Genomic DNA, 24,611 nt, shown 5'->3' with positions numbered 1-24,611 from the left:
CAGCACCCCTCATATAGAATAATTACGGTTCATCTTAAGTTTTAACGTTGCTCCTTACTTGCAGTTGAAAAAACTTTTTTTTCATTTAACTTCTGACTGTTTTTCAAATCATGCCAGGAAACCCCTTCCTCCGCCTCCCCCGTGTAACATTTCTTCTGTAAAATTCACCCGGAAACTTTCCTCCCCACGCCAATTCTCCTCGTGGAAAATCACCCTCCCCTCAGAATATTATTCCAAAGAATGTTCGCACATTTCCCAATTTCCCAGGGAATAGTCCCTGGAAATTGTCATCCCTGATGATCCTGTCATCACCAAAAGCAGTTATTTGACCTTTCAACTATGCTGAACTAAATGGATATCTTAAAATTTTGATTGAATGTCTTTGTGAGAAAAAAGAGCGAGGGAGGGTGGCTAGGTGCCCTCCAATCTTTTTGGTCACTTAAAAACGCACTAAAACTTTTGCCTTCCATTCGAACGACCTCTCTCCCGATCTTTTAGGGTCATTGGTTTGACACGATCATCCCTGGTGAAAATAAAAATAAAAACGAACAAATAAACTCCATCCATGATCTTTCTTCTGCCAAAAAATACAAAATTCCACATTTTTGTAGACAGGACCTTGAAACCTCTACAGTAAGGTTCTCTGATATACTGAATCTGATGATATGATTCGTTAAAATCACTTGGTTTTTTGGGGGAGTTTCCCTCTTTTTCAAAAATCAGGTAAATTTTCTCATACTAGTAGCTTTTGATGGGGTTCATTAAACTTAATGATCTTTACATATTCGGAATCAACATAAATAGCCAATTCCTTTGATGTATCTATTGTTATCAAATTCTCTTTTTCAGATTTTCAGTTACTTTTGAGCCGAGTCGCTTTACAGTTCGTTATCACAAACAGTTTGAATATGAGAAAAACAGAACTCTTGATATTTAAGTTATTTGTATCATATTCTTAGTTTAAAAAACTTCTTTTCCGAACAACTGTTATAAAAGTAAGAAGAAAAAAACATTTTCCTATTCTCCTTTAAAACCTACACTGTGCGACACACAACCTTATGAGTTACCCCTGCCCAGATTCCATGCCAGATAAATGTGTAAATATGAATATGTGGCCAGACTGAGTCTTACATATTGGTTGGATGGAAGATTTCAAACTACCTTTGCATTTAAAAACAGGGCAATATATCAATAGTCATCAGGGGCGTAATTTGCTATAAGTCAGAGGGGAGGAACTGCCCCAGACCCCAGTTCGCCCCCCCCTAGTTGAAATTTAGCGTCTTCAAAAATCTTGTCAAAAATAAGACAGGCATACTCAATTCAAGTATCCATTGAAACAGATGTTTTCTTTAGTATACCTTTGCCTTTATAGAATTATATGGCTCATTTCTTGTTTTCCACTCTCATTTTCACGTGATTCGGATAGATCGGCTCCAACTCGCCCCCCCCCCCAGGACTTTGAAGAAATTACGGCATTGGCAGCCAGACAGCTAATCGCCATTTCAACAGTTAAATCATTATGAAATCTATAACAGACCACTAGAAATTGGATTGTTTCACCATTTGATTTGCTGAAATCTTCTTAATAAATGTGTGACTAACTTGAACATCCTACAAAACACATACAAAATCAAATACACTGATAGACAACAGTGGAGTCTAATCTTGGACATACATTTAATACTTGATCCTAATCTTGGAAAATGCTGTCCAATTTTGGACAAAGGATCTTGAAGTTGGAACCAGGGGCGTCGTTTGGCGGTGGCAAGGGGGGAAGTTGCCCCCCCCCAACAATGTGGAGAAAAAATATTATACATCCCATGCCCTTTGACTATCCAGATATGGACCACTCTTCCCCCCCCCCCAATAAAATGCTAGAGATTCGCCCTTGGTTTGAACAAAGTTTCTAAATCACTGACAGATTCATTCTTGAACAGATTTAATTTAAGACAAGTGTTGTGAAGCAGAATGATTGTATTTAATTAAGTTATACTGTACGGATAATTTTTGTCTAAACAGAAATGATGAAATACCATAAGCTTTCAAAGATCGTAGTCAGCTTATCCCAACAAGTCTAGTCCTAGTTAGCTATTTAAACCTATACATATCATGTCTAAAATTAGGGGTATGTTGTCCATGTTTAGGAAAGACGTATTTTAATTAAGATTTTTATCTAAGAACACTGTCTGGGTACTGGGGGATCTTACTCTACTATAAAAGAAAGAAAATTAAACAATAAGAACTTACCTTGATTTTGAGCTAGATTCAGCATTATCAATGCCAATCTGTTCCATTGAGGATTAGGACAAACAGCAATGGCATACCATAAATACTTTTCAACTAGAAAAAAATAAATCAGTAATAATAAATAAAACACTTTTGACAAAGGAAAAAAAGACATGTGTAAATTCACCCTTATAAGTTTTACTCTTTGATGTTGTCAATCTTAATTTATTTTTTTCGTAAATATCATATTTTATAAAACACAATCTATATTTTATGCATTATGTACTCTACTAAATGAATCTATTAAGAATAGACTAATTGTATGACTTTGGGCTCTTGTCCTTGGGGCTGTGAGAATCATGCTCACCCCCCCTCTTTAAGGCACATGTTTCACATTTCGATCATTCTTAGCAAATTCAATCTAAAAACTTCAATATGATAATACTGGGGGTTATTGGGGGCCTAGAGATAAAAAGGACACAGGAGGCTACCTGCCCTCTAATAACTTTCTGACCTTAAAAAGAGGCCTTTTCAGAGATCTTAAGGACCTTCTGACCTTAAAAATCAGTCCAATTCAAATGATTCTCCTCTCAACTTGCGGCATCCAAGTTTCTATAGCCATCTCTTCCGTTCTATATAGCTGGGGAAAAAATACATGTAACAAACATTGCTCTTTATTTAGTCAACACTTCTGCATTGACTCTGATATTCTGACTGTAAGGCGATGTCCAACAGAGGAAAACATAACATTTAATCCAATTAGAGATTCCTTGCAGATCCAGGGATATCCAGAACATTAAGCTGATCAAGTCTCCTGCCAGACAAACTTTTTAGCTTACAAAATGCCAATTTTCACACAACTCTCCCAGTAAAGGGTGATGGGTCAGATATTGCCATTTGCACTTCAGTTAAAGAGATAAAAAGGTATTTGCTGAATAAATAAAGACTTTTAGTAAGGTTTCCTGTAAATAATAATAAAACTGCCTTTTTAACTTTTCTACGGAAGTTTAAAAAAAAAATAAACGAATATGACTGTTATTGACCACGCATGCTATTGACCACGCAGGGTGTTTTGATTTCCAACCAACTGGTCCTTGTTTGGAGTGTATGAGACTTATAGTATATGGTTATTTTTTAGTTACACAATGACTTCTGCAGGTTAATTCTGCAACAGAAATCCCTACAAATAAGTGGTTTGTTCACTTTGAGTCTTAATTCTCTACACCTACTTCTATTCTACACAATTTGAACAGGAACTTGATTCCTGTTCATTTTGAAGGAACTAGTTTTATAGCTGCTTCTTTTCTTTTAAAAGTCCTACAACATTGACAAAGTAAGCAGTCTGCATCTACACACAGTGATTGTGCCTTGAAAGAGCATTCGGTCCTTCCGATCAGATTATCAGGGAGTTATATCTTGAACGTTTTTCATAAGAAATCTTATTTCCACACACCCCCCCGCACCCCCTCCCAAAAGGGATAAATCTGTATTCTAATGAATTTCCTTCTGCACTATTGCTGATCCTGCAACACCTATAAAAGTTTCTGAATTATTAGGCCTACTCATGAATGAGTTGGAGAAAAACTGAAGAAACAACGGGAAGCATAATTTGATTCCCTTACTTACATCCCATTGAGGCTAAAAACTGTGGAAAAGGTCTTAACTCCTTCAATCATTAGACCGCTTAGAAATATGTACTGTAGCCTAGTTGAGTCTTAATATTGACACTAATATTCCTAAATCCAGCATGAGCCCCCCCCCCGTCCCCCCGTTGCACATTAAAGATATACTCTAGTTTGTAAAGGAGCTGGGCAGGGGCTGTCACTTCTCATAATCTGTTGAACAATTATGTCTTGGGCACAAAGGACATATACGGCACATCTTGTATTCATTATGGTATCAACCCATTTTTCCCAATATACTGATGATATTCTTAGCCAAAGTTAGGCTATTAAGCACTTTTCCCAAATGTTTTCCATCCTCTATGATGAATACTATAATTTAGGCTAGGTCTCAAATTCTCTTCAAAAATCAGAAGATGGTCAAGTTAATTTCCATGACAGTTACTCATTACAAGTTATACCCCTTGGTACCTCTATAATTCAGAAAGTTGACGGTATTTCACCCATATGCCTCCCTACTTTCTGTCTACCACAATTGCAGACTTCTGATTGCTCATATTTCTCATGGAACTATTGCCTCCAATGTTCCAATAGTTTTAAGAAACTTTGTCATAACCGTTGTTGTAATGTTTTTTACAACCCTTTTTTTCTGCCTCATATCTTGCATATTGTGGCTTATTTAGACATATTCACTACAACCAATAAAGCCAAATTCTATTCCATATTTTTCTGTTTTCCAAACATTTTCTCCACATACCACTATGGACATACAACTTGCATAGCATAGCATATCTAGAAATCCAGTCCAAAGCTAAGTGAATTTTTGAACAGGAAATCACCAATTGCTTATTAATCTTATTTGAATAATAATTAAGCTGTTTTTTCTGGGTTTTTTTTTATGTTGAGTTGTCTAAATTGAATTGTTGATTTAAAAAAAGCAACTTACATGTAAAATCTGCTTTGTAGATTTGTTAGACCTAATGTAAGCGTTTTTCCCGTTTATTGCTCCATTATTTTTATGTTTCGTAGGTAGGATAAAATTTTTTTAATCAAACACACTCAAATGTTTTTTTTTTTTTTTTTATTTAGGCTTGACAAGAGATGGATAGAAAAGGCAGATTGAATAAGCAACGGAATTTAACAGCTCTTAAAGGAGAGTGATGAAAACTATGTACAGCCAAGTCGTAGTGGCGAGGAGGATAACTCATTCTAAAAAGATTTTTTACACAGGAATGAAAAAGATGACCAAAACATTCCAACTGTCTCAAGTCCGAAGAAGACGAAACATCTTTATAAACTTTCAAACATCTCCGAAGAAGACGAAACATCTTTATAAACTTTCTTCACTAGTGTATAAATGTGACAAAGAGAATATTGAAAACCATTTAGTGAAGATGCCGCTTACTCAATAAACTAAAAAAAAAGGATGGTCACTATTTAGAAGGGTTTTAAACCCCAAGAAAGTGAAGCTCTGAAGGAGACATCAATGACCTCCTTGATGGGCAGCGTTATCCCTCCACAAACTATGAAAACATCTTAAGAGTATTATTCATGGTACCATCAAACCCACAGATCAAGTAAAACAGGCGGCGACCCTCTTGTAAGTTTTGAGTTGTTTTCATCCATGAGATGTCCAAACTCATCGATGAGAATGACAACACTAACATACAAAGGAAGTTGGAAATTCTCATGGAAGACAGTCAAACAACAGGACAGGACCAACTACTATGCAAGAACTAGGGGTTACAGTACAGACACCTTTAAGCAGTGCCCCTAAATGTGCTGGGTGTTTTGCAGTTGCTGGGAGGAGAGGGTTTGGTCTCGGAATATAATTAAGCATAGGATTTTGATTTTGGAGACTGTAAAATTTTCCTTGGTGAACCTCTGAGTCTGGAGCTAAAATGGTAGAGGACAATGGAAGTCAGAATACAAGCATGGACTCATCAGAGGATTCCTAACTAGTCGCCTATGGCCGAGTCTACCCTCATGTCCCTAAATGAGGAGCTTCAGCAGCTATGTTAAACCACTCCACCACTTTTGGGCAGTTCTTGACCTAATGTTTACCACTGAGGTAATGTGCGAAGAACGTTGCTGAGGTAAAAGCAAGCCATGAACGGTCCTATATCACGACGAAGCTTTGAGGGAAAGGGTACAGGGGATAAAACTTCGTCTCACCTGTTTCTGAGGCTGCTGTTTACAAAGGGAACATAGCTTTGGGCTATGCTTTGAGCTAGCTACTCAGGCAACTATCCAATCACATGATGGATAAACATGATTGATGAAATGGTCTCCGCAGCGTCACTGAAGAATCATACTGATTTAATAATCGCTAGTGACTTCAACTTCCACACAATCCAGTCAACTGATGACCACACTAGCACTTCCTAGAACTAGCGTGACGAACTAGCACTGTAGATTCTCCTTTTTTGTCCTATTTATTTAATAATTTTCTTCCTCAAATGGTTGATCAGCCAATAGTATATACAGTTGACTAGAATCCTTCCTTGTTGGACCTTGTAATTCTAAGTAATCCTGAATCTCTAATAAAAATGATTTTCCCCTACCATTGTCAAGAGTGGCTATTTAGTTATCTTTTCTGTATTATCTCTGAATAGTCGTCCTCAGCCTCAGCAATGCACTCAGACTCTAATTGACTATCAAACCATACAACAAAAGCTTGCATCAATTAATTGGCCAAAGCTCATTATGAATGATACAAATAAATCATGGTTGAACTTGAAAGAAATCATCCTATCTGCAAATAAAAAGCACTCTCATGTCACCTTTCGAAAGTAACTCAAAACAGTTCCATTCCCCACAAGAGAAGCAAAAAGACTAATCAACAAGAAAGTCAAAATCTGGAAAAAATACAACAAGAAAAAGACCCAGGACAATCAGCTAAAATACACAAAAGCTTGAAACCTTATTTCTAGCGTTATTTGGAAACTGAAATCCAAATATGAGAAAAGGCTTGCCTCTGATATTTATCTTTTTGGAAACATATTTCTGCTAGGAGTTCAAGCCATCACACCAGTCACACCGTTACCGTATATATAACAGTATGACTCATTCATCACCAATAGACAAGGCTAGTACATAGAATTCTCAGTTTGCTTGCTCTTGGGCAAAACTGTCCCTGAAGCGACATAATATCCAATAACTAGACCAATGCCTAAGGTAGCTGTCAGTTAATGAACAAATGTTTTTGATAATATACTGACTTGATGTCTAAAGGATCAGACTGGATACATCCCAGGCTTCTCCTGGAATGTCGAAGTGCGCTTAGCTCTCCCCCTATTTAACCTATTACAGCTGATCTATGCCAGATCAATGCACAATATTCGAAATGGGGCTTTATAAAAGTGTTTTACAAGAGGGCCAGCATTTTCTGCTGCAATGTGTTCTTCAGTTTTTTCATTATTCCAAGATTTTGGGATAGCTTCAGTTCTATCGGACTGATTTTGGGATGTACCAGAACCAGGAATTTTCGGCCTCACCGGGCACTTTTTGCCTCACCAGGCATTTGAGACTCAGACGTTTCGTGGAATTTGTTTAACTGCAAGCTCTCCAGACTCATAGCCACCTTTTCTACTTTGATGGACACCCCTGACCAAGGGAAGCAATAAAATAACATTTTTCAACATTAATTAGTTGCAACCATCCAGAGATATGCCTCTCCTTGAGCATCCCTAAAATTGGCCATGATTGTTGTCTTATGGTTTTCACAGCAGCCAAATACCATTATCTTCATCGCTGGGCTAGAGAAGTTCTTCCCCAAAGCATAAGTTGCAGCAGCAAAGATTTCTGCAATTCAGGCTCAACAGTCAACAGCAATTATTAATGTGGACCAGAAACAGCCGTAGTCCTAATTTTAAACCCTAGGGGACATCACAATTGACAAGTACATTGTTTCTTGGATCTTCTTCCACATAAAGATTCCATATAAAGACATAAAGTCTTTCAGATATGATATGGACCAATAGAGAACTTTGCCTCTTTTCTTGCATTTTCCAGTTTGCAGCAAGAATTGAATGAAATATGCTATCAAATGTTTTCCTAATATCAAACAGAACTGCTGCATGTAGTAGGCGAGAATTCAAGGCTTTGTTTATCCATAACTCAACATTGTGAAGCATACCCCAGTAGGCCTACCCTGGTATGTACCCAAACTGGTGATTATTAAGAAATATTTTCCTTTTTGGAAACTGGAGTGGCTACTATTACATAGGTTCTTGAAAATTTTCAGAAAAAAAAATAACAGAAAAACTATTCAAAAAGGCTCCCTTTAGGTGGGGTGGGCTCCCCTTATAAGTGGAATCTTGTGGTGAAGTCTTTTGAAGTTACCAAACAACATTCTGGATATACTGGACACATGCTGATAACCCAGCATCCCAACTGAGAGGAAAACTTTCAGGGACCTTATTTGAATTGGGACATCTGTTGAATTAAATCAAAATTTGGACACAAAATCAAAAATTCCAACTAGCATCTGTCCAATAGGAGTTCTTACAAGAAGATGAAATGGCAAGCTCCTTTCACTCTAAAAATGTAAGATTAGCCTATGTTCCTGAAAAAGCAGGTGAAGTTCCTAGGGATCATATTTGACTATCAACTGAGCCAGAAAGCTCACTTTTTTGAAAAAGCCCAGAAAGTCACAGCTTCCCCAGTTCAATGCCAGTACATCAAGGGAAAAATTGGGGTTTGGCTTCAAATATAGTACATATTTATCAAAATCCTATGCTTAATTACATTCCAAGACCAAAACCTCTCCTCCCAGCAACTGCAAAACACCCAGCACATTTAGGGGCACTGCTTGAAGGTGTCTGTACTGTAACCCCTAGTTCTTGCATAGCAGTTGGTCCTGTCCTATTGTTTGACTGTCTTCCATGAGAATTTCCAACTTCCTTTGTATGTTAGTGTTGTCATTCTCATCAAGTTTGGAAATTTTATGAATGAAAACAACTCAGAACTTACAAGAGGGTCTGCCGCCTGTTTTACTTGATCTATGGGTTTGATGGTACCATGAATAATACTCTTAAGATGTTTTCATAGTTTGTAGAGGGATAACGCTGCCCATCAAGGAGGTCATTGATGTCTTCTTCTGAGCTTCACTTTCTTGAGGTTCAAAACCCTTCTAATATAGTGACCATCCTTTTTTTTTGAGTTTATTGAGCAAGAGGCATCATCACTAAATGGTTTTCAATATTCTCTTTGTCACATTTATACACTAGTGGAGAAAGTTTATAAAGATGTTTCGTCTTCTTCAGACTTGAGACAGTTGGAGTGTATAGGTCATCTTTGTCATTCCTCAATCCATCTTTGTCATTCCTAACCATGAATCTAGAAGGCTTATCAATGAATCATCGGTAAGCCTTTCACGATTCCGAATTGTTGTTCATCAATAAGTTCAAGGATTGTCTTTTTAAGCCAATCTGCTGCCAAGCTCTCATACAGTTTAGAGAATATTGGTGTTAAGGTAATTTGGTTGGACTCCATAAAAATCTAAACTAACACCTTTCTTCTGTATGGGTATAATGTATCCTTTTTTCTAGCACTTAGGGAATGCAGTCTTGATTCAGAGTCCCTTCCCAACCTAAAACTAATATATCGATGATTAATTAATTCAGTATACCACAGGATTAAAATTTGAACAAGCAGATTATTTTAGTTTTGCTACTTGATTGAGAATTTCCTTGGGAACTGGATATTATTACTGATAGCCTATACCGGGCAGATATACCTTTCTTTCAATACATATTATTAGCTTTTGTGAATTAGCAGGAAGACATTTTAAGCGGTTATAAATGGCTAATAATGGCTCTGTAGGAAGTATCAGTGCCTTACCTAGCCTAGCCAGTTGGGTTTCTGGTTGAAGATTTTAATTGTTGAATTACACTCTGAGTCCCGTTACTATCTATGAATAAACTTTGAATATTTTGAAAAACTTTGAATACCATTCTGGATATGAAGTTCTTCTTCGCTGAATGCAAAGAAAGAGCCAGTAGAGGTACAGTTCAATATAGGAAATGCAATCAGTGGCTGCGCCCCAAATGTGCTGATATTGCACTGCAACAAAGGTTAGAAAACACTACTTGGTGTTTTTTTAAATATTGCACCTATTACCCCAGCTCTACCCAAGCTCCATCACCAGTTATCCCAGTTGAGACAAGTTCCAGCAAGCCCTTAAGAGATTTCAAGTCTTACTCTTTCCCCATCCTTAGTGAAGTCCACCAAACTCAGGGATCCCAAGAAATTAGAGGCGTCTCACTTATTCGAAATTAAGGAGCAAGGGAAAATTAGTAAACTTTGCTCACCAATCAGGCTTTATTTCCCTATAAGTAATGAGGCTAACTTGCTGAATAGAACTGAGACACCTAAAACAGCTCCTATTTCCTGCTTTGTGCTATCAACGCAACCCAAACTGTTTGGCTGCAACCCAAACTGAAGCACAGAATTTACTGAACCATACTTGTGCAAAAACTGCTCTAGTTATGTTTATGAACTTGATCAGATTAATGACCAAATTAACCCAGCAGAATGCTGAAATTCAGCTTCTGACTGAAAAGCTAAAAAGCATTGACAAACAAACCGATAAAGTGATATATGATCTTAAAATAGAAATATGTGGTAAAGAGATCACGAAATTGCGTGTCTGAAACACGAACGTGAGAGAAAGAACAATCTAAAACTCCAGTCTCCATTGCATTACAAATTTCAAAAATAGATCTCATGCCAGCAAGTTCGTCCAACTGCCAAACGGTAACAACCCTTTTTCCAATTTCCATACTACAAAAAGAGGAACATCATTAGACATAATTGCTACAAATATTACAAAAGTCCCACAGACAAAATGTTGCTACAAAATGTCCCTGGGTGGCAGTTACCATTTCTCAATTGAGCTAAACCCATTGAACAGCATGAAAATAACGTACACAACAAAAGAGACAACCAACCAACTAATCACTGATACCGTTTTGTTTTGATTTTGGACAGAAACTCTTCAAAATATTCTACTAGAAAAAATTTGCAGTTACTTCCCCAAAAGAAAAATCAAGTCCTTCTCTGCCAACCGTCCATACATTTTGAAGGATGTTAAAAAGCAGATAGCTGAGAAACAAAGATTGCTCAAAGAAGGGAAACGCCAACAAGCTATTCTTTTGAGGACCAAAACTCACAAACTGACACGCCAGGTGGCAAAAGACTACTATCAAGGAAAAGTAAATGATTTGTTCCAATCCAAACCCAAACAGTGGTATCAAGAAGTTAAAAAACTCATAGGACAAGAAACTAAGTGTGTTGATTTCAACTTGGATGATACAGGTACCAAATTGACCAACCAACTTAACACCCACCTAGTATTGTACAAAACCTTCCTCCCTTGTCCCCAGACGAGATACCACAGCCACCTCCAGACTATCAGGACTTCCCAATTGTAACAGCCAGAATGGTGAATAAACGTAGAAGTCTAAAACAAACAAGCATCATGCCCATTGATATCCCAATCCAAATCATAAAAGCATTCCCCGATGAACTTAGTCAACCACTTTCAAATTTATTAAACCACATCACCATTTATGGCAACTTGTGACACCCATACCCAGAAAAGACGCACCTAATGACTTTACTGGAGTTTGGCCAATCATTCTTACACCAGTATTTAGCAAAGTCTACAAGAAATTCCTCTCATCCTGGCTAAAGGAAAAAACCATCTGCATGGTGGATCCCAAGCAATTTGGTAGTCTTCCCAAGACCTCAACAGCTCACTATTTGGTAAGCCTCCTGGAAAAAATCCTCAAGAACCCAGACAACCCCAGCTAATGGATAAACCTCATAGCAATAGATCTCAGAAAAGCTTTCAACCTGACCAACCACAGTAAACTCATCAAAAAGTTACTTACAAGGAATAATATCACCAATGCCTTAGTTTGAATCATTACCAGCTTTCTCTTGGATCAAACAGCAAAGCACTAAATACAAGAGCATGTACTCAACCAAGGCTCAAATCTACTGTGGAGTGCCACAAAGAACAATTCTTGGTCCTCTTTTGTTTCTTGTCATGGTCAAAAAGCTGGCAGAGTCCTATCCTGAAAGATGTAAGTATGTCAATGATCTATCACTACCTGAAATTTGCCACAAGAACTCCCAAGCAACGCGTATGGTATCATCGATGGCATTAAGAACCAGGCTGCCAGTAATGACATGGTGGTGAATATGGACAAATCCATTGTACTTCCAATTTCATTCTTAAGGACCAAACCAACCTATTATCCTCCACTACACCAACAGCAGATGGTGACCATAATTAAGCTGCTAGGCATCAATATTTCATTAGATATGAAGTGGGACAAAGAAGTAGGAAGCAGAGTCAAACACTGAAATATAGGTATCTTGGCTATGAAGTTGCTATCTCATTATGGTGTTCCTGTCGTGCATTTTCTGAGGTTCTATCTTTGTTTCATTAGACATATCTTACAATATGGGTGTCAAGTATGGCACTTCTCCCTTACTCATGACCAGTTAGAGACATTGGAACAAGTTTACAATGTCCTGCTTGTTGTACCTAAATCTCATAAAGTCCCCTATATATTGCTCTTCCAAGAATTTAAACTTGTTGTCATGGAAAAAAGAAGGCAACAACTTGGTCACAAGTAGACAAAGGGTATCTAGAAAAATCCCAACCTCTATGATATATTCCTCTCAATTACTCCCCTTGTAGACAAAGGTCGCAAAGGTCTGTTGCTGAACCTATACCAAAAATACAACCAATATTTAAAACCCATGCAAGATATGAAACAAGTTTTGTGCCTGGGTTTGTTTGCCTTTATAACTTAGATGCCTAATTTTATACATAGATGTATGTTATTTTAATTTTTGTCTTTTTAATTTTGTTGACCATATAAGCATTGTAAAAATTGTATTTGTTTCGACTGTGTCACTGAATGTGAAAATTGTATTTTGCTTATGTCGACTTTTTGAATTATTTACTATCGTCTTGACAAAACAAGACAAGAATCAGCCCAACCATGTAAGCATTTTGAAATAAAGGAGATTTTGATTTGATGATTGATTGAACCACATCTAGTTATTATATTTAAAAAATTTGATAAAGGTTTTGATAACTTGTCATAAATGCTTTACTAAGTCAATTGGAGTATCAAGGGAGCATACTGAAGTTCTCTGTAGTTTACGTATTTTCGCCTTAACATCAACAGTCTGTACTTCAGGGATAAACCGGTCTGGCGCTGGGGGGCATGGAATATTACATGAGAGAGCAGGGAGGGTTTGTACAAGAGCGGCGCGATGTGTATTTAGTGAATTAGCAGTAGTTTTTTTTTTTTGGGGGGGGGGACATTAAGATTAAAGTCAACTTTTTTTTACTTTTTCACTGCTGATTTTCTTGACTGTATTATACCACTGCTTTTGTTGTGCTTTAAAGAGTTCACTTACTTTATTTCAGTAATACTGGGCTGAAGCTTTTCGAATCTGCTTTTTTATAGATTTCCTTAATAGGTTAGCTTCTTCAGTTTTTCCTTGGCAGAACAGTCTCAATTATTTTTTGGATTAAAATTTTTATTGCATCATTTATATATGGCTTATCATTAGAACATCTTTTCTTTTTGATTTCTGGAAAATGGAGTAAATAATCATTGATAAGTTTTTCTTGGAAAAGTTTGGCTTTCTTATTAGATTTGTTGGCAACAATATACATCTTCCCATTGCTCTTCTGAAAGCTGTGTTCCAAAATTGAGAAGACTGCTATCAGTAATTGGTTGAAACGTAAATACATCAAATTTATACTTGCAGATATGATCTTGTATTGGATTTAGCAAAAGCATAAAATGGTAACTGCCACCAAGTGGGGGGGGGGAGGAAATTGGGTCTTTGATAGAATTCATGCATGTTTGTACAAAATAATTCCAAGGGAAGTACCATCTTTTGTTGTTGGAATATAAACAATTTGTTTTAAACTAGCTTCCCAACAAAGATGACATATGTTTAATTCATTTCTGCCACTGCTAAGTAGGATCCCAGCAATTGGATGTTTAGATTGGATGTAATCAAGCAATGCATGGAGTTTTTCTAAGAAATCTTTCTGCTGCTCCAATTTCTGTCTGGGTGAAACATAAAAGAACCAACAATGATATTAGTTAATGGGCATGGTAGAACTTTTGGTTTAACTTTAATCCAAATTATTTAATCATACTCATTTATTCCTGGAATATTTACTTTCCTTGGCAACAAATTATCACAACAAACAATCATTATCCCTCCACCCTCTTTACAAAGGTAATGTTTAATAAACTCATTAAAATAAGTCATCTTCAGAGTATCCAGGTTTTAGGACTGAACCTGGTTATACAAATTAAATCTGATGCTCCCTTATTTGCCATAATTTCAAGCTCAATAAGCTCTTCAAAATTAAGTCTTTCTGCATCACTTGATAACAACCTAGGGAAATCGCAAATGTAATTTATTATTCTTATGTTTACTACTATGAGTAACAGAAACACCTGTTTTGTCTGGCAAACAATTTGAAAAAGGAGTTTGAGGGTGAGGAGGTATATGGACTAATGATGGGGGTACTATGGGTAGGCTCAAAATGAATTTGCCTGGTAGTAGGGTGACCAGAAGGGGGTACCAGGGACTTTGGAGATGTCAAGATCTACTGGTTAGAGATGAAAGGGGTAAACTGATGCTTCTTTTGCCAGCACCAGTTTCCATTGCAATTTCATTTTAGGTAAATTCAATAAAAATTGACCACTAGATTTGTGTTGATTACTAGACTGAAATGAAGCTGCCAAAATAGGCCTAGGGAAGTTTGTGTACCAGGACTGACCAGGGAACGAATCCAGGGATTGACTTGGAAAGTTTATGCCCAAGATCACTTGATGCTGGCTTGGGACCAATGGGGAAGTAGCCTGGCCCATAGCCAGGGTAGCTTTTCTTTTTTTTGATGAATTTAAATTCTTAAGAGGGAGCAAAGACCTAGGAGCATGGACCAAATTACAAGCACTGTCAACACATGATAAATCTGCACATAAATTAAGATAATCAAATACATAGGTATTACTTTTGCAATATCCTGAGATAAAATGCCTACAAGCATGTAAATACTGACAACAATTCTTTTTCCTACAAAAACCACACTCATAAAACCAGCATATAATATTACATACTTTATTGGTAAAGGACTTGCACACAAATTTTTGTTGAAAACAATTAGCAGTTCATCTTCAGTCAGTTGAGGGCATGAGACTTATATTTGACAGTTACACTTACTTCAGCTAATTTAACACTTTCCTGAATCTTGTCATCAAGGATCATTCTCACACTGCATGCACTTTCTATGTCACTTAATGAGTTACAAATCTGATTTCTTGGGACTTGGGGACTTGGGAATTATTCATTTCAGAGCTAAAGGGAGACAAGCGTAATTTCACAGGTGACACAGGAGAAAGGATTTACAACTGATTTAATTGCATCAGTAGAGGGTCAATAGTAGCTATTTTTTGTCAGTTAAGTTCTGGAGGTAATGTATATCAGATTGGAGTGATTTTTGGGCATTTCGTAGTGGTAATAGGTGATTCTGAATAGCTAAGAGTTAATTCTCAAAAATGGAACATCTGTTAGTTGCACTTTTGTATGCATATTTACATAACTTAATGAGTTACAAATCTGATTTCTTGGGACTTACATAGAATTATGCATTCCAGAGCTAAAGGGAGACAAGTGTAATTTCAAAGGTGGCACAGGAGAAAGGATTTGCAACTGATTTAACTGCATCATTAGGGTGTCAATAGAAGGTGTTTTTTGTCAGTTAAGTTCTAGAGGTAATGTATATCAGATTGGAGTGATTTGTGGGCATTTTGTAGTGGTAATAGCTCATTCTGAATAGCTGAGAGCTGATTCTCAAGAACAGAACATCTGTTAGTTAAAGCTGATATCTCAATAATGTGTTCAGAAAAATTTGTGCATGGGGTTTTATCCTTACTGCTGGGCCTAGTTACTGTCTTATTTTAGGGATTAGAAGTCCTTGGTGTGTTTTTGACAAAGGATCTAGGTCTTGCTCCAGGCATAACTTTGCACAGAATTTTCATACTGCTGGTAATTGAAGGTGAAGTAGGGAAGTCACAGTTTAAGCACAACCATACCAGTTGTTTTTCTCTTGCTCCAAGCATGATCCTTGCACACTTAGGATGCCACTATTGACCACATTTGGTGCACTGAACTGTCCCACTAGTTGCTGGGTTTCTACACTCATTACAGTCATATTTAGGCATAATTAACTTGGAAAGACTAGGTGCTGTGCACTAGGGTGATAGGGAGGAGGGCTACCTTGAACCCAACCAACCCATCTTCACCTGGGGTAAAAACTACAGAAATTCTCTACCTGCAGTGCAGAGGTTCAATATCCAAAATATTCATCATGTTCATATTTATAAACCAAAATTATAGATTAGATATACAAATGTCAAACAATGCCACTGCACATAAATAAAATAAAATCTGAACAGCACCTCTCTGCACACAAGTCAGAAGAAGACCAAGATGAGTCAGATGAAGACCTCTCTCTAGAGGGTTCTGAAATTTGATGACCTTTAAAAATCTGTTTGTTATAAAAGCGAAACCATGCAAAATAGATCTTCTGCTTAAATGAAGTACAATAAAATTTTGTCAGCTTCACAACTTAGCTGAATCCCAATTTATAAGGTTTTAAAGATATGTAAATACATCACCTAAATTTTGAAAGAAAGAAAACATTGATATGGCTTAAAATTAAACTCAAATAACAGGAATTGTATTTTCAGAACTAAAGCCATAGAAAAAGAAACTGATAACTGAAAATTAAGGTAAAATGTGGGGTACTTATGCATTATAACTAAACCAGCACTATAGACTGTACAAGAAAACCAGACACAAAAGCAGACAAACAGGTATTTCCTAGATAAATTGATGGCAAAGCATAGTTTCTAATCAAATTTACAATATTTAAGCAATTGCTCTTTGAGGTTTAGGGGGGGGGGGGGAAGGTACCTAGGTTAGGTTATGTATTTAATTTATGCTATGCTTACCCCCACCCCCCTAATGTGCAAATATATAGCCCAAATTTGTTTCTAAACTATTATATAATCATCTTATTTTATTTCATGAGCATTACCAAACTTGACTTCTTTTGTGTATAGTGCTGTTTTAGTTATAATGCATAAGCACCAAATGTTGTTTTGTCAAAATTTTAATAGGTATAGACCTGTCATGTAAGCAAATTTAAGGACCCTCTAAAGGGAGAAGGAGTGGAGTTAGGTACTTCAAAATATTTTTCCAGGACATACATTAGCATGTAGACCTATTCCTGAAAGTTTCTTTTTCCTAACCTAATCCCTTTCCAAGATAACCAAAAATAGCTAAAGTATATGCTGACACATGGCAAAGTGAAATATGGCAAGAACCATATTCTTTTACCCCTCAAATAGATAAATATACCCCTAAATTAATTAATTTGATGAATTTGAATAGCACCACTCTTTTTTTCATATCAATTTAACAGCAAAAAAGCAGCAGGAAAAAAGTTGCACTAGGTTCCTAAAAATTCACTGATAATTTAAGCTATGTATTTATCTGTTTGTAAAGTTGGTAAAATTCTACTTTAGCTACTTTTGGCTATCTTGGAAAGGGGGTAGGTTAGGAAAATAAACTTTTTTAGGGATATGTCTACAGGCTAAATTATGTCCTGGGAAGGTATTTTGAAGTACCTCTCTACTCTTTCTCTCTCTCTAGAGGGTTCTGAAATTTGCCTACATGACAGGTGTATATGCTACATATTGAAATTTTGACAAAAACAACATTTTACCTTCATTTTCAGATATGTTTCTTTTTCTCTGGCTTTAGTTCTGAAAATATAATTACTGTTATTTGAGTAGAATTTTATACCATATCAATATTTTTTTTCAAAATTTAGGGAATGTATTTGCATATCTTTAAACCTTAGAAAATTGGGATTGAGCAAAATTGTGGAGCTGAAAACAAAGGTTTTGTTGTACTTCATTTAAGCAGAAGATCTATTTTGCAAGGTTTCACTTTTATAACAAACATATTTTTAAAGGTCATCAGAGGTGAGGACCCTTTAGAGGAAGAAGGAAAGGAGGTGAGTACTTCAAATACCTTCCCAGGACATACTTTAGCCTGTAGACCCATCCCTAAAAGTCTCATTTTCCTAAACTAACCCCTTTCCAAGATAACCAAAAGTAGCTAAAGTAGAATTTTACCATCAACTTTAATAGTCTGCACTCAGGAATGATTGAAGCAACAAGACTACTTTTGAAATTTTAAAGTAGCCTAGTTTCCAGAATTTTGAAGTTTCATTCTGGAATGTAAGAATATTGAAATGATACTGTTTAACATGCACAGCTAAACTAGGCCTTTAATCAATGGTAAATAGGCTATATACCAAATCATATTGTTGAGTTAGGCTAGGAATAAAGTGAATGCACCATTCAATGCCTTTTTTATGCTGATTACAAATATAATAATCATTTCTATCAGAAATGAATTTCAGCCCCTCCCCCCCCCCCCCCTATATATCTGAATTCAGGGTATATAATTCTACATTAGGGGGGGGGGCAAATTTTGTTTCTAATGTAAATGGAAGGTAAGTTTGAACTTTACCCCCACCACCACCCCTAATGTAGAAATATATACCCTGAATTGGCATATATAGTGGGGGAGCTAAAATTCATTTCCAATAGGAATGATTAAGCTATTATATTCATAATCAGCATAAAAAAGGCATCAAATGGTGTATTCACTTTATTCCTAACTCAATAATATGATTTAGTATATATTTACCTAATCAACATAGCAGGATCATCTAGAATGTTACCCTAGAAAGTAAACATTTATCCAAGGATAGCCCACATACATTTAATTTGACAACCGATTTCATCGTGTATATTTGTATTATTCTTCTGCCAGGTATTGAAACTGTCAATTCAGCAGCAACATTGAAGTAGTTTAAGAGATGAAATACCTTAATGTTATTTACTCCTACAGGTTTTACCAATTCCAAAAGTTGCATGCACTGATTTTTGAAAATTGCGCCACATATTTGTTATTTCCTAATCCTTGAACTTGTGACGTTAATAGATCCGACGCCACACCGGTTTCATTTCGTCAGCGAATAGCTGAATTTTAGAGGAAACGGCGGCGTGTAGCCAGCTGACGCCAATTTTACTTATTAGAGAGGAGTTTCATATTTTTTCAAAACACCCTGGGTCAAGTATAGTCCAAATCTAAATAAACAGAAAAGTCTATTAAAACCCTCTAGAACTCCAAAGGAACGTAGTGCATAATGACTCACGCAAATTCGAGGAAAACGCAACACAAACAAAAACACTCAAAAATCTGTAGGATCATAAGTCTTTCTTTAGACTTTTTAATATCTTGCTAGTCAATGAGTGGTAGCGTTTACTTCACTCTGTGTTTGTTTTTTCACGATACCTGTTGTTGTGTTCAATGAAACCCATTACTTACAGTTACATATTTTTCAACCCAGTGTATCAAAATAGTGAAGAAGCTTTTGTTCAGTGTGCTATATATTTAGCGTAATCAGTGTGCCACCATGGGCGCCCATAGGCTTAATTTTAGGGGGGGGGGGCAAAATACTGAAAAATGCTTTATGTCCTTGAATATCCATATGTTCTTTCAATTTAATTAGAGAGCACCTTGTTGTACAAACACACAATTTTTCCTTTTAAAATGTAAAATGTAATTTTGATATTTTCCTTGCTTTCAAAACCTACAAAAACAGAAACAAAAAACACACTGGTGGCAGAAAATTTTGCCAACAATGGTGAGTTCTGTTAAAAATCACATTTGCCCTCTTAGCAAAATTCTCTATTGTGAACCACATGAATGAAATGAAATGAACCAAATGAAAGTGAAATGAGTGAAACTGGAGTTCGCAACATAATCACAAATTTTTAATCATTAAAAAATGAAAAAACATATTTAAGATTTGGATTTATCCAATTCTTAAGAAAACTGAATTAACTCATGAAAAGAAACTTACATATGATCTTTAGATCACAAAATTATAACTTTTCAGAAAAAGCAAATTGTAGATTTCACTTCTGTTTGGAAAATTTGTCTATAGCCAGCTCTTCTAGATTGAGCTCTTGTACTCTATACCTGTGAATGCTTCATAAGCTCAAACTTGACAGGCGTTCTTCACTCATAGTGCTCCTCAGCCATGTTTTAACTCACTCAAGGTCCTAAAGGATTTCTCCACAGTATATGTTGTTGGTGGGATGGTTAAATAGTCAACAAGGGCTTTCATAATTAAAGGGAAAAATGTAGTTTCAGAGAAGAGATCTATGAACTTCACTTCCTCGCCATAGTCTTTGTTTTTTCACACAGCGCACCAGGTTCTTGCTTCCAATTCTAAATTTTCATTGTCAGAGAACTTAGATAGATCGTTCATAGCATTAACAAATGTATCCTTCTCCGTGTTTTTTAAAATGTTGGGATGAAGAAGAATTCCTCTGAGCAGGGTTTTGTTGTGGTCATTGAATCTCGATTCAAGTGACACAATTAACGAGTCCAAATAAGGAATAAAAAAAGCTAACCTATAGTAATCTATTGGATTAGTCATAGAAATGTTTGAGCGATGACTTGGTCTTGCGGTTGCCCTAGGTTTTTTTAATTCAATTTCCAGTAAATCAAAGGTTTCTTGTAATTTCGTGGAAATTCCTTCAAATTCCGTGATTGCTCCTACTCTGTGCTTTTGAAAAACCCATAAAAATTTCTCTTTTACGTGCATATATACAGCATGCAAGTCAAAATCTACAAACTACAGTTTGTTTACAACTGGCTCAAGGCACGAAGAGTACGATTTTTAGACATATGATAAAAACTACTGATGATGTTGCACTATCCAACTGAAAATCTTGTTAACGCGTTTCTTGGTTTGCCTCATTGTCAGTGGAAAGTTGACTCAAAGCTTCCTTGATGGCTATAAAATTGTTTGAAAAGTTGCATATGCATCTGTACTTCTCAGACCACCTTGTTTTACACATAATAGGAATTTTTGGGATCTTTTTCCTCCTAAGAGTGCTCTCTCTGAAGAATCGGATCACTTTTTTTGTGCCTATTGTGTTTCTAATTTCTGGTACAATATTGAGGTCATTGAATACTAAATTTAATTTATGAGAGGCACAGTGAAAATACACAGCTTTTGCATATTTTTCCCGGATTCTTCGTTGAACTCCGGTATCGTTACCGGACATAATTGAACATCCATCAAATCTTAAACCAATTAGCTTTGTCATGTCTAGTCCTATCTTGTCTGTGAAGTGTAAAATTGCATCAGCAATACTTTCTGCATCCAATTTTTCAAGTTCGGCAAACCCCATAAATTCTTCTTTGCTCACCTATCCAACGTTTGAATCCGTTTTTATGTAACGTACCCCTATTGACATCTGCTCTTTCCCACTAATATCAGCAGTCCCATTTGCTAGCAAAGAGAATGCTTGGCTATTATTTACTTCTTTGACTATTGCATCTTGTAGTATAGTCCCACAAATATTTATCAGCTGATTTTGGACTCTATGAAATGTATATTTAGCTTTTCCTGAATGTGTCGTTATGTGGTCTTTAAGGACTTGATCTCCTGCGTCAATGCGAAAACGAAGTAGGTCTTCAAAGTTTTCTCCATTTGAATGATTTCCACGGAGAGCAATGTCGTGAGTACCGAAAAATATAATTGTTTTTAAAATTGATGTAAATTTGCTTCGGTTTATCTGTATAAGATTAGATATAACAAAATCCAGTTGTTCTTTGATGTTTTTTTTTCTTCAGCGTCATTGAATCATAGAAGTTATTAGTATCAATTTAAAGCTTCGTGGTGCCACTGGGATTTGGCATGATCCCGTGCGTCTTCATGAAAATGTTTGAAATCCTTGTGAGCTTTTATCCCGAAAGAACCAAAAATGCCTTTCTTCAAGGCTGGCTCAAATAACACACAATATTTACAAAGTCCGCCTTTTAGTGAAGTCGAATACACTAACCATGGATAAGCATACAACCAGCTTTCCTTAAATTTACAGGTATCTTTACCAATAATAGAAACATCTTTCTTGAAATCATGAGAATAATAGTTTACACTTGGGTTTGTCAGCAATTCGTATTTTTTACAATCAGAAATACCTGGCTTTTCAAAAAAGCTCCCTAAATCAACACTTTCAACCGCACTGTCATTAACATTCGTGTTTTTGGATTGTAAGGATTGCTGATACTCAACAAATCTTCTTGAAGTTGAAGGTTGTTCCATTACAATTTCTTTGGCTGTTGATGACAAGACATCTAAATCAGGCAACTGCAGATCTTTTTTATTTTCTGGAGGCGAGGTTTCCTCAAACTTAGCTTTTTTTAAATTTTTTGATTCAAAAAACTTCCGGATATCCATTTTTCTAAAAAGAAATAGAACATATCTATTAGAACTGCCTCATTAGTAATTTAGAGTTAGGGTTTCGTTTGAGCAAGGAATGATTTTGATTTAAATGGAACGAATTTTATAGAAAACAGTAAACTAGCAAATAAGTAATGTAGGTGCCATTAATTAAAGCCACCAGGGCTTTCAATAACATCTGCAACGATTTTTGCGAATTAATGAATATTCTTCGGCTAGCGTACATTAACATACCAGGAAAAAAATAAAAAAAATAGTTTTTTCACTTGAAATTAAGGAGCAGCATTAAACTTAAAACGAATAGAAATGAACCTCTAAACACATGACTATTCACGCTAATATTTTTTAGTACTTTTAAAAAAGCTTCTTATTGTTCTAATTAAATAAAAATTGTGTTTCAGGAATCGTTCTTACGGAATGGGGACAAAATTCAAACTTTAGCGTAAATAACGTGGTGTTAAAGAGGGGACAACGACAACCCCCCTCATATATGTAATAATTCTTGTTCGTTTTAATGTTGCTCCTTAGGCCTACTTTCAGATGATAAAAAAACTTTTTGATATTTACCGTAAGAAGATTGTATGGTACTTACGCATTAGCCAGAAAACACACGAGAATTGTATAGCGAACATGATACAACAAACTAGTTAAGCAGCGTCTTTATCAAGAGAATATCTTGGGCGCACTAGGCAAACAGGGGTTTCTCACTCCGTGAACAAAATTTAAACTTTAGTTTGTTCGGGTTGTGGGGCAAAAAAAAGATACCTAGGTTAGGTTATGTATTTAATATATACTATGCTTTACTCCCCCCCCCCTCTAATGCGCAAATATATAGCCCAGATTTGTTTCTAAACTATTATATTTTCATCATATTTTGATTTACTTCATCAGCATTAATGAAGGTGCGCTAGGCAAACAGGGGTTTCTCACTCCGTGAACAAAATTTAAACTTTAGTTTGTTCGGGTTGTGGGGCAAAAAACAGATGCCTAGGTTAGGTTTTGTATTTAATATATACTATGCTTTACTCCCCCCCCTCTAATGCGCAAATATATAGCCCAAATTTGTTTCTAAACTATTATATTTTCATCATATTTTGATTTACTTCATTAGCATTAACCAGACTTCACCTCTCGCGTGTTTTCTGGCTAATACGTAAGTACTGCTTGTATTTAAGGAGAGTTCTTAAGAAGAAATTCAATTATAAAACATTTTTTTAATTCTATTGTTTCTATCTCAAGAGCTTTCATACAGTGTTACTAATTTTTCAAGCATTAGAAGTTGTAAAGATATGCCTGAATATTTACTATCCCCAATTTGAGTAAAATATCTTTGCCGTTAAATTTTCTTCGCCTGCCTAACAGCTTCGCATGACTGTAAAAAGATCCTAAACTGCAGTTTAAAATATTAAGCCTACCGAAAATATTACACGGGTGAAGAACCAGAATAATAATTGTGAGGGGAGGGGAATACGTTTGAGGGCAGAAGGTGGCATGACAAATACAAATCTCAGATAATAAAGAACTTAATTTTTACACACCGAATGAAACAAAATTTAAACGGTAAGAATTCCTGGAAAAAAGATCAGTACTTTCCCATTATGTTGGCCTTTCTAATAAGTCAAGTTCGGTTAATGCTAATGAACTAAAATTAAATAGGATGAATATATAATAGTTTAGAAACAAATTTGGGCTATATATTTTCACATTAGGAGGACTGGGGCTGGGGTGTAGAGCATAGCATATATTAAATACGTAACCTGACCTAACCTAGGTACCTCCCCCCTAAACCCCCAAAAACACAGTTAAATATCGTATACGCAATGAAAACCACGCTATCATTGCCTACTCTATAGCGGTTAATACGTCAAAAGCGGGTTTTATCATTGCCTACTCTATAGCGGTTAAACCGAAAGGCCTACACAATGGGAAACACAGTATATATAATTAGATATTATTCACATCATATCACATTATAATTGTATCACATAATTATAATGTGATATAATTATATCACAGTATATATAATTATATAAACTGTGATGGCAAAGTACCAAAAGATCAATTCCTTCAAAATATCATGCGTTCACTCATTAGGTATTAAACATTAATACAGTATCCAGCATGTCCGAAACCAAAGAAGCCGAAAAAAAAAAAATTAAACTTACGATTCGGCTTTCAAAAGAATTCTCCTCTAGATGTCTAATTTCAGAACCCAAAATCCAACTGAAAAATTCAACTTCAAATAAAATTCTTCAATAGTTTTGACCGGGATTGATGGGCGTGTTTGGGCTGAAAAAACC

The 24,611-nt window shown here is 36.0% G+C and overlaps 1 protein-coding gene across 3 annotated transcripts in view; it reads right to left on the bottom strand.

Annotated features, from left to right (window-relative positions):
* The window catches only part of ctrip (E3 ubiquitin-protein ligase ctrip), a 155,084-nt gene extending 136,150 nt beyond the window's left edge, over nucleotides 1-18,934 (bottom strand). For all 3 annotated transcript variants that reach the window (XM_089092141.1, XM_089092143.1, XM_089092142.1), the window contains exons 1-2: nucleotides 18,874-18,934; nucleotides 2,248-2,340 (exon numbers count right to left, since the gene is read on the bottom strand). In XM_089092141.1, coding sequence (XP_088948267.1) covers nucleotides 2,248-2,294 — 47 coding nt within the window. In that variant the 5' untranslated portion in view covers nucleotides 2,295-2,340; nucleotides 18,874-18,934. The remainder of the gene's footprint in view (nucleotides 1-2,247; nucleotides 2,341-18,873) is intronic.
* Nucleotides 18,935-24,611: the final 5,677 nt, after the last annotated feature.

This window comes from Artemia sp. Qi Xiang Cuo, chromosome 7 (assembly GCF_049724085.1).
Source record: "Artemia sp. Qi Xiang Cuo chromosome 7, ASM4972408v1, whole genome shotgun sequence".
Taxonomy (NCBI): Eukaryota; Metazoa; Arthropoda; class Branchiopoda; order Anostraca; family Artemiidae; genus Artemia; species Artemia sp. Qi Xiang Cuo.
Note: the sequence above shows the minus strand (reverse complement) of the source record. Positions and strands in the feature narration are given on the sequence as shown.